Source organism: Chinchilla lanigera, unplaced genomic scaffold, assembly GCF_000276665.1.
Source record: "Chinchilla lanigera isolate Chin_1 unplaced genomic scaffold, ChiLan1.0 scaffold00001, whole genome shotgun sequence".
NCBI lineage: Eukaryota > Metazoa > Chordata > Mammalia > Rodentia > Chinchillidae > Chinchilla > Chinchilla lanigera.
In genome coordinates, this window is record NW_004955402.1 from 32,273,031 (window position 1) to 32,285,166 (window position 12,136).

The 12,136-nt window shown below is 33.0% G+C and overlaps 1 protein-coding gene across 7 annotated transcripts in view; it reads right to left on the reverse strand.

Moving 5' to 3' along the window:
- Positions 1-12,136, reverse strand: part of Pias2 (protein inhibitor of activated STAT, 2) — a 94,917-nt gene that overhangs the window by 9,415 nt on the left and 73,366 nt on the right. For 6 of the 7 annotated variants that reach the window (XM_013510479.1, XM_013510483.1, XM_013510482.1 and 3 more), the window contains 3 exons: positions 10,852-11,023; positions 4,726-4,865; positions 178-215 (listed from right to left, as the gene is read on the reverse strand). In XM_013510479.1, coding sequence (XP_013365933.1) covers positions 178-215; positions 4,726-4,865; positions 10,852-11,023 — 350 coding nt within the window. Of the gene's footprint in view, positions 1-177; positions 216-1,113; positions 2,827-4,725; positions 4,866-10,851; positions 11,024-12,136 lie in introns of those variants that run through there. The other variant, XM_005372880.2, reaches the window with a different exon arrangement.

A 12,136-nucleotide genomic window follows, 5' to 3' on the forward strand; every position in this document is an offset into this window, starting at 1 on the left:
TCAACTGTACTGCTCCAAATGAAAATGTGAAAAATGTATATAGTACATACTTCCTACTTCTTTTTTATCAGTGTAACACAGTTGACTGTCCTGATTTTATGCAACTGGTCACGTTTAGTTAGTATGACATAACCAATAACCAAATACAAATTAGTTGCTTAAATTCAGGATACATACCTGGGGATCAACTGGAATAAGGGAAAGAAAATCCAAACCTAAAACAAAAATGTTTTGTTAATAGTTGTCTCATATTTTAGAGACCAGAATTATTTTTCCCAAATCATACTGTGCTTATCATAAATCACAAAACAGTTGGATGCTTACCACTATGTCACAGGGAAGTACTAAACCATGATCAATGATATTTAATGTGTATAAAACTCAAAGATTAACATATTCCCCCCAAAAACATCTGGAAAACCACCTCCTAGAACTCAAAGGCAGCAGTCCAAAAATTTCCAGAGAAGGAAGACTAGTCAAAGTAAGTATTTTTTTTTTCTTTGTCACTTAACAGAACAAGCAGAAATAAAAATGATGAGATAATGATCATCAGACCATTAAAGAAAACCATACTTCGTCTCTTAAGACATTTCACATTTATTTTTCAGAAATACACTACATTGAAGTTCATCTAAAATATCACTTCTTAAACAAGTATCTATTTCACTGAAAGGAAGCACTTAATAACTGCTACCCACTAGCAAGTTAATGAAAGTTTATTGGGTTCTCAGCTAATGCAGTTTTCTAAACCAATGAATTGGGATTCTCCAATTATGTTTTAGAAACAGAAATGTAAAAGTGTAAAGAAGTTATAACACTAAAAAACCTTCAAGCCTGAAAAAGTATAGCAATAAACCTCAAAGTCAGTTGTTCTAGAACGCCCTATATGACTAAATTCTTCTCAATTATTTTAGAAGATTTTCAAAAGAATCACACACTAAGCATTGGTCATCAAGATAGGTTGGTGTCTATTCATTCAAATCTGTGAAATTTTATATAATGGCACTTGGCATCACGTCAAATGCAACAACATGGAGTGAAATTCTGATACTATACTCAGAATAGAAAATATTAGTGGAAATATTTTAAATATTTAATAAGCACTGTGAATAATTTTAACATCCAAAATTTAAATTATATTTATTCCCTTATAATCTCTAAATAAGGACATTTAAATGATTATCAAGTGATACAAACTTTAGCACCAATCATATGAAAACAATTTCTAAAGCATCTTAAAAAATTGTTGCTATACATGTTTATTTCATATACCTACTACTAGCTATATGATACAGTATTTGGAGCCACCAATGGACAAAGGGAACCACAATGAACTTTTTCAAGAGCTTCCTCAAAAAACTGGTAATGGGCAAGTGATGTATCTCAAGCAGTGTACTTTGCTTCACATTAAGGATAATGTTCACTAAATCTTATCCCCGCTTCTCCTGAATAGTAATTCAAAATCTATATAGCCCTCACATACTTTCTGAAAATTTTAGATAGCCAGTATTTTTAAGTCAAAAAGATTTTGCTTTGCTTCAAATGGTGTAACATTATCTTCATTTTTATAGTAGCTTCTACTTTTAAATACATTTTTAGTTTCATATTTCCATTACATTTAATATTTTTCAATCAATTTTAATAACTGAAAGTTTTTATACAGCTAAAGTATTGACATCTCTGATGGAATAGTGTGTACAAGTCACTTGAAAACACTCATTTTCTAGATGTTCAACTACTTCCATTCATTAATTTCAATTTAAATAAACACAGGATTAATATAATATTCAAACTGTTTTTGAAGCTCTATCACTTAAGGATATGCACTGAAGTCCAAAGACTTTACTTATTTAAAATATCCAGCTCTTCAGACACGTTGCAATTCTCTTTGATGGTTTTACATGTGCCAACAAATAGTCTATTTAGAAAAAGATTTAAGAGATTTACTTCATCTGTATCTTTTCATAATACCCAGGGATAACTAAAATATGGTGACTTACACAATGACATAATACACATTTTTCTAAAATTTTGGTTGAAACTAGATTGTCATTCAAACATTACACAGGTGGTCAATTCAAAGTCCAATGAGGTTTTAATGTATTTCTCAAAGAAGCCACTTTGCCCCAAACAGTGCAGTCTGATATAGTATTTCAGATGTTATTTCTTCTAATAAAAAAATTGTATCATCAAAATCTTACATTTTATATTTTAAGTAGATTAAAAGTCATGAAATAAAGTGATAGCAATAGTGATTAAAATTTATTAATTTTTAAAAGTGTCACAAAATGCTAGTTCCTAATTTTACTGTAAGTTTCAACTGTCATACATACTGATATACTTTTTAACCTAAGAATTTCATAGTTGAAAAATACCCAATTATTTTCAACTAAAAAGCCACTAGTGTTAAAAATTCTCAAGGTACAGTCTAAATGCTTGATTTATTAACAGTGATAAAATTATAATTTTTGAATTTTAAATACTTCATTAAGTGAAACTGACTCATTTAGATTTTTTCCTCATTGATCACAACATGTTTTTCCTTACTTGATCCATAGACTTTCACAAAACATAATGGCTACATGATTAAATATGTAATTGTTTTAGCACTTTCAAATTTTAACGACACAACTTTTTAGCACCATTCGCACCTGACAATATGGCACTAGCAATAATAAGGCAGTCATATTTTTTTCTTGAAATAATCAAGCTGTTTTCCACTCCATAAATACAAATTATATGTTTTATTTTGTATTCACTGTTGCACAGTATCAGAAGATGTTCCAAGCTGCAGTTCATTATTAATAGCATTTCTTCTTTGTTCTCCTGCAGATTCAGAAGATTCATATTTATGTTTAAAAGGAATGTTAAGAAATGTATTAAAATGTTGTCATCTCTCCATTCTTGATATTCTATTTAATATTTGATTATAAAGTTATTAAATTTATTGATACCAAACTATACATTATCACTACTTACAGAACAATTATACACAAAAATAAAACAAGGTAATGAATTATCAACCAGCACATTAACAACAAAAATCAAAGTGTAAGCTAAACTATTTAGATGCAGTAACTGCCAAATATTGTAATTTGCACTTGACAATAAACTAGCAATTCTTCTGAAGGACAACTGAACCTTTTCTATTTAGTTATCAATTGGTAAGAAAACTTTTCAGCATTTTAACAATCAGATATTGGTTTATACCAAGTAAATACTAGCCACGGATATCAGTATTTCCTCAATACCAGCTCGATGCATTTTACCAAACACACAGTTCAGACATATGTTATTGTATTAATTCTGTACATTTTAAAAAGACTTAAAATCTCATTTCATGAAGTTCAATTTTGAAGTAAGGTTAAGTTCTCTCAAGGTAAAAATAATTCATCCAGACTCATATAATTTGAAAACTAGCAAGTCAAGTGATTTTTTTTAAGTTTGTCTACGCTACTACTAAATAGCCAGGGTCACCAACAGAAACATTCACTAACCTTTTTTCAGGATTGATTTTCAATTCAAAATCTTCAGGAAACAAATTATTTTCAAATGCTTGCTTATAACACATACTAATATGATACACAATGTTCTAATTAGCCCAAGTTAAAGTGACACTTAGGAATTAGTATTATATGAACTATCTTTGTCACAGACTATGAACTTTCCATCTATATGTTACATTATTATCAGCTCTTGTACTTTATAATGGGTGCTACTTGGTTTTTAAAAATTTTAAAAATACTAATTCCCAAAGTATATACGGAATAATATATAAAAAGCTAAAAGTATGATTTTAAAAGATTTTTGATTGCTACTATTTAGCCTACTCTTTTACACTAAATTTTATTCAAATTATCTGAAAAAAGTTCACATGCCAAAATTATACTGGGCTGGATAACAGAACTATCGATTGTTTCAATAACACAAGCTTTACCCAATGAAGTAAAGAATTTTGCTTAAAATACCTAACCTGGAAAAATAAGTCATAGATCAAAATCAACTTCATAAATCAAGAAAATTAGTAATAAAAGGAGGGCAATGCATTTCACTAAATGCTCCTCCAAACAGAAGGTCATGAATCTAAGAGACTGATTCTAACTTGCTTAAATTTGACTGCATCAAATGTACACAAAAACAATGGCTACAGAGAAAGGGTAAGTGAAGAGGGAAAGTTTAAATTTTGTAATATGAGCCTGGTGCTTAAGTACTGGTATTAAAGTAGTTTAAACTACTCTGAATTCTTTAAATGTTGACTTATTACATATATAAAAGACATCTCCAAATATATAAAGCTCTACTCTATAGAAAAATACAGCAGACCCTGGTTTTAGGGGGAAATTCCACAGGGTATAGCTGGTAGGCAAAACTACTTCTATATGCTTTAAAGTCCTGATGAGCTATTAAAGGAATGTGATACCAGGAAGACTATGAGAAAATATTCTCCCTAACCTACAAAAGTTCTAAGATAAACCAGAAAGTCTGAGTATAAATTCTCTACAAGGCAGGACACATTTCATCAAATTTTACTATTCTCCATTATTTCCTATCATCTGAAACCTATATTTAGTCAAAATGAAAACTGAGTATGCTATATTAAAACGGATACTACTTTTGCATGATGCCTTCCAATTTCTCTAGCACTTCTACTTGAAATTTCAAAATTTATTTGGTCCACTAATATTAAAAACAAATCATAAAAGCAAACAAAAACTCTCCACATACCTGGCAAATCTGATGACATGCTTGATATTGGCGTGTGGTGGAATGGCACAGAGTAGTCTGTTAATGAAGGTGGAATAGCAGCAGGATCAACTGACGTCACACTGGGCACCCTTATAGAAGATGGCTGATACATGAGAACCCTGTTTTAAATAGCATGGGAAATTACAAATAATCTGGCTGTTAGTTCACAGAAGAGAACAGCTGAACCATTGGATATTTTTAGATGTATGTTCACCAAGTCTCAACACAACTAAATGGTAGCTACTCCACTTTCCTAACAGTCTTCATTTTAACATGAATGTGTTGGGGCTCTCAAAAGCAGGTGTGCCATAAGAGCAAGTGAGCATTAAAATATAAAGTACAGTGCTGGAGTAATATGTATAAACAGAAACATACTTTACCTATGTTTTTATTAATGTATCTATAACATGCATGTGCATATTAGTAATTTACCTATAAAGAAATATTAACTAATTTTTATATATTCTAATATATAATTCTCAGGATTTTATTTAAATCAGGATACTTTAATAAGTAACAATAGCTCAACCAGAATTCTTCAAATCTAATTTAAATTGTCTTAACTGTTTGAAATTTGGGGATGATCTGAGTATAGCTAGTCAACACTGATGCCAGCAAACCTGATGGCAGTAGAGTACAATCAGAAATCAGGATAAGATGACCAAAATATGGGATTTAAAACACAGTATCCAGAAATAAAAATGTTCCACTGCATGATACTACCTACTCTTTAACAGGGTTTATGATTTAGAAATTAGCTGTTCATGCTACTAAAAATACGAATTAAAACATAAGAAATACTTTATCATTTACTATTATATATTTTGTGTAATTTAAAATTTTATAGTTTTAAGACATAAAAATTAAAACATGTTTTTGGAAAACTTCAGGCTTGAGGACAAATTCTGCAGTCTATTTAACCTGCATTTTCTCATAGCTCAAGTTAAACAATTAGAAGTTCACAAGAAAAACTTCATGAATGTGTATTTCTAAACTAAGCACCATTACTGACCATATGGCTGATGATGGCTATCTTAGCACAAAGTAATAAGGAGCAAAACATTAAGAACAGCATACTGAAAAACCAGCTACTATAAGCTTAATGACCAGTGGAAGGAACTGTCACAAAGATAAAGAAAGTACAACTTTGTTAGAAACTTAGAAGTATAATGACGAAGTTAAATTGAGATGACAACTTAGGATCTCTAGCCATCTGTTCCCGTGGTTGAAACACTTCCAATTATTGCTCAGATTACTGAATAATGGTAGTAAAAGATGATGACATAGTTGCACGACATTCTTCATATTCTAACCGGTAAATGATTTCATAACCTTGATTTAAATGTCAACCCACTTAATCAACCACTTAAATCCGAACCTTTGTAGACACTTGTATCCTAAACTTGCCTTGTATTATGTGAAACACAAGCTATTATTCTATGTTATCTGTCAAAAATACAGGTACCAAAAATATGAAAAACTAAGTTAACTTCAAAGTACACATATTGTTGTGCTGGTCAACAATGTCATTCTTCAAAGAGTAAATAAATTAATTTAGGTCAGAATTGAGAAATCGTAAGATTTAAAACTAAATTAGAAAGCATATGAAGTATGGCTGACACTGTAACATGACCTTAGTATTTCAATATGTACTTTCCAAAGGTAGATGGAGATAAATGGAAGCCATCTTCCAAAGATCAACCTGCCTCGGTTAGAATCAGTAGGTTTTCTGAATTCCAGTGGTACCTGAAGATCTAAAACCACAAGCAGGATATGAGGATGATTAGGAGAAGCAGATCTGGAGCAAGAAACCAGAAACTTTGAGTAAGACAAGTATGTTTTACCTACAGCTCATTGTTTTCTGGAGATGTGAAAATACTGGCCATGCACAGAAGTAAAAAGGGAAGAAAAGAAAATCGCTAAGTGTTTTCAAATGACACACAAATCTTCCACCTCTCAACAGTATACATCAGAAAAAAGAAATGAAGGAGGGAGAGGAACACAGTAAAAAGGAGGAGATTAGGTTGTATCTTACTGCTAGGAGAGAAGGAAAAAAATGTTTAAGTTCCAGCTGTCTCACAGTATTAACATTTTAATCTCTCTCTTTTTTTCTTTCCAAAATGTAAAGAAACAAGCTTTTTGGGCTTTATTTCTTTATTTTTGGGACAGGATCTCACAATGTACTCCAGGACAATCTTGAAGTTGCTATGTAGACTAAGCTAGCATGAAATTCATGATTGTCCTGCCTGCATCTCCCAAATGCCAGGATTACAAGCATGTACCATATATAAAGCTTCTTTTTCTTTTTCTTTTTCCCTCTCTTGTTTCTCTCTCTCTTTTTTTCTTGGCTTTTTTCTGGTACTGGGAATCGAACTCACGACCTTGCACTTGCAAGGCAGGCGCTGTGCTGCTGAGCTAAATCCCCAGCCCGCTCTCTCTTTCATCTTTTGGAGACAGGGTTTTGCTATGCAGTTCAGGCTTGCCTTGAACTCACTTTGTATCCCAGGCTAGCCTTGAACTCAGTGATCCTCCTGCCTTAGCTTCCCAAGTGCTGGGATTTTAGGCCTGTGTCACCATGTTCAGTTTACACTTCATTTTTTAAAAATTCCTACTTGAAAGTATATCTATTACCTCTTCTCTGTCACTGAAAGAACCTAAAGGAATTCCAAGGTATTGAGAGTAGAGCTTGGAGTAAAGTTCATGTATATCCCCACTCTCCCTGAAACAAAATTTCAGATTTGTAAGAAAAAAGATAATACCATTTTCCTAACACTCCTTTTCTTCCTTTGATATTTCACTGGAGATTTTTTCTCTTCATCTTAAATTGACCCTTTAACTTAAATCACATTTACAGGAAATAACCACTAAATACCCTTTCCTTCCCCAGTCCTTTGACTTAGATTTACGTCAAAGGAGTCTAAAAAAAAAAAAAAAAAATCAAGTCAATGTCCCTACATATTGACTTCATAGTCATATCAAGTCAATGTCCCTACATATTGACTTCATAGTCATATCTAACTACTACATATACATATGTCCTGTTAAATATATATTTTGATCTTTTTGAGACAGGGTCTGGCTATGAAGTTCAGGCTGGCTTGAGCTCACTTTGTAGCCCAGGCTGCCTTGAACTTGCAATGATCCTCCTGCTTCAGTCTCCCGAGTGCTGGGATTACAGGCGTATGCCACCATGCCCGGCTAAGCATATATATTTTAAATTCCTGTAACTTTATCATAGCACAAAATTAAACTGGTAGAATGCTGTTAGCAAATACGAGTATTCCAAACCATTTTTTACCATCAGAGAATTAACATGGAATTCATACTTGGCCCAGACCTGCAGTCTGAAAAGAGGTTGATGATTTTAACTCACATACCTGAAATATAGTATGCGCTCCCATTCTGTGATTATAGAAGTACAAAAATTAAAATTTAGTATCAATTCTTTATGTTTTTTGGTGGTACAGATTAAGCCCAAGGCCTCATGCATGCTACACAAATGCTATACCACTGAGCTACATCCCTAGTTCCTTAATGATTCTTCATCCCAAGAAATGCATATTTATCCATACAAACTCTTTGTATTTTTTCTTTAGACTATCTCCAACAAAGCAACCATCCAATTTTGAATGAAGGAGGCAGGAGCACACAATATAAAATTTTCTTCTGATACAGAAAAAAAAATCAGAATTTTTCTAACTGCTTTAGAAGGTACCAGTTTCTTCTGAGAGGAAATACTACACTACGTTTTATACTCTACTAGGTCTGCAACAAACCTAGAACTGTCATCAAAATGGTAAGAGCCATTCCCTCTGGGTGAGAGGCTTGCATTTTCTTCTTAATGTTCTAGTCAACAGTATTTATTAAATGTCCTTCAAGCATCTAATAAGATGACTATACTGTATAGCTGTTCTTATAACAAACCCATTTAATCAATTATTTGCTAACATTAAAGTACTGTAGAATAAAATGCACTTGGTCATACTGGATGTCATGTTAATATATAATTACATGACTTCTAAAGATTCTGAATTTTCATTTTCCATATGACTGCCTGTCTACAGAAGCAATGTGTAAATTTAGTTTGGTATTAAGAGTTATACTGACTTTACGGAAAGAACTAGGTATGTAAAATTTATATAGATTTCAAAACTTTCATGTATTAATTTAATCATGTTTCCCACCTAATGTGTGTTACTTTTTATTTTCTTTTCAAACTAGATAAGGGGTTTTAACATTTATCTCTATGGTAGCTAAGCACAGTTATAAACTACCCTAACTCCTCTGCACACTATGGTCATTTTAGATTTTATCACCTGATGTGTATGCCATTCCTATAGTTTTCTGTCCTCGTGAAGTAATGACAAAAATGTACACACACAAAGACACAGACTCTTGTGGCATCAATTCAAAAGTCAGCATCAATATGCTCAATCTTTCAACCAGGAACGACTCCAACTAATTATAGCACTACAACTCATTTTTCCAGAATATACAGGAGATTAGAAAGTAATATTTAGAAATACTGTCTCTAAGTATTCATTCTAATTTTATGCCAGTAAACATTTGGAAAGTATATTTTCATTTTTAATCACTTAAATTATGGAAGTGCCAAACCAAACTGTCTCAAAGGAACAATAAACAGTCAACATGTCAGAAAAAAAATCTACTTGAATCACTTTTCTTATTTTCTGTTGCACTTAAAATCTCATTCCAACTAAAACTGTGAAAGAAAACGTATGCCCTTTAAGAATGAAGAAAGTAGCTCAAATGGTTTAATTATTGAAAATAACTATAAAAAGTTGTTTCAAAAGTAACTACTAAAAGCTGTAAAAAAAGTATGCTCTAAAAGTATACTGGGAGCTGGGCGTGGTGGCATACGCCTGTAATCCCAGCACTCTGGAGGATCGTTGTGAGTTCAAGACCAGCCTGGGCTACAAAGTGAGCTCAAGACCAGCCTGAACTACACAGTGAGACCCTGTCTCAAAAACACAAAAAACAAACAAATAAAAGTACACTGGGAGTATAATTCTTTTCATATAAAATGTCTAGAACAGGAAAATTTAAAAATGAAAAGATCAATAGTTGCTTATATCTGGGAAATGCATGGGAATGAACTACAAGTGAATGGGATTTTTCAGGAGGTGATAAAAATATTCTACAAATGACTTATGATGTTATTGAAAAATTCTATAAAAAGAGCTATTAGGCAAAAATTAAGTGGACTGAGAAACCAGAAATAGGACTAGTACATCCAAGTTTGAAGGTGTTCATGGGTTGCCAAGAAACACTTCACTGTAGGGGCTGGGGATTTAGCTCAGTGGCAAAGCGCCTGCCTGGCAAGCACAAGGTCGTGAGTTCGGTTCCTGGTACCGGAGAAAAACAAAAAAAAAAAAAAAAAAAAAAAAAGAAACACTTCACTGTATGTGTCCCCAAATCCCTGTGACAGCACCTGTTGTTAATCATTTGGACCATCTTTTCCACTAGGTCAGAATGGCTTCTATGAGATGAGTCAATCAGGGTAGAATACACCTACTTGCCTATAATTTTCACCAGAGAGGATGAAAAGGGAAGGGAATCAATTTTTATTGAGGAACTACCAGATTCCTGACAGAGAGGATAGGTTTTCCATTATCTTATTAAAGCCTGACAGTAATCCTACAAGGCAGGCATATTTGACCTTAGTTTACAGAAGAGAAAAAAGAGAACTTCAAGAAAGTTAAGGATTTTGACCAAAATCAGAGCAAGTAAACAAGTGCCAGACCTGTAATCTGCTCTTGAAAGATGCCTAATTCCATACTTAATTATACCAGACTTCCTCATGTAGACCCGCAATGCTAAATTTCCGCACACAGGTTTAAGAAATTAACATAGGGTTTCAAATATGAAATAAGTATCTCAAATTTTCACTTCCTGGAGATGTGAATATTTTTGTCATAAACTGTGCTTTCCTATAACATGGTTATGGTTATATGAAAATATTTCATCTAACACGAGGCAAATTAAAACTGCCTCTATTCAGCTTCTCCAACAGACATTTAAAAACCTACCCCAAGAACAACTAGTTAAGTGCACTGAGCAATAGTGAACTATAAATTAACAAACCCTTTGGTTGGGCTGCTTTGTGTTTCTGACATAAAGATGCATTTCCTTTTGGCAGGAGGGTCTTCCTCTTCATCAGAAGAGCTTTCTATTGTTAGGTCGATAACATCCACTTTCTTCTTGCTTGTCTCACTGGCTACAGTAACTGAACAAGGTTTACTGAGGACACTGGAACCTAGATGAAAAGAAACAAAAAGGAAAACAGAAACATCAAATAAACTCTAGCCGTGACAGTCTTAATTATGCAGTACTCTACGGCAATATACAGCCAGGCAAGCCACATACTCTGTCCCATGGACATAAGCCATCTCACTAACTCTAGATGTCTATAAAATGATTGCGTGCTTAGGAAGACAGCAAGCATGAGCATTATTTCTTGACAAGGGATCATAAGCCTTCTTCAGGTACCATACTCAGTTCTCTGAAATACTGTGGATTTGTACAGATCCTTCTGTGGCTCAAACTGTCTTGCTTGGTTAATAGCGACTCTACAAACAAACCTCTGGAGTTAGAGAACTGGTCTCAGGCCATGGGAAAAAAGTATGTAGTTTCACTAACTGCATATTCTCTGAGACTTGTGGTTAAGTCTGAATCAGGTAATTCTTTTCTAGCAAACCTGTTCATACCAAAGAATGTACAGACTCCTCACCAAAAGCCAGAACTTTGTAAAAATTTTCAACTTGATAAACTGAAAAAAAACCCCACACTCGTCACTTTTATTCATTTAAAGTTATTCTCACAAATTATATTCTAATCATTCAAGTTCCACTAAGACAATCTCATATATATTAACTCACATTCTCATAAAAATATGTATTATTTACTTCCCATTTTCTCAAAGATGAGGGGAAACTTGGTCACTACAATCTTGGGATCAGTACTGTAATACTGGCATATATTCCTACATTGTTCAAACAGTCAAAATAAAACTCAAAGACAATGAGTAGATTGGTTCAGAGAAAAAAAAAAGACTGAGTTTACCTATGGATTTCAATTTACCTAAGTTTACCTATGGGCCTGTAGTACCCCCTCTCATCAGGAAAATGAAGAAGAATACATTATAGTTATTCATGGCCATGATAAAATTCTAGTCCCCCTAAAATAGGGAAATAATCTTACTGTACTGCCTCCTCATCCATTAATGGATGATATGAATGATATCTCTCTCTAAACACACCTCCACCAGAGGCTGTGCCTACAAATGCTCTCAGAACAGTTCTGAAAAACTGCCCATATAGATATTTGACTTCCCATTTATAACAAACATCATCTATTAAAATTATTTTAG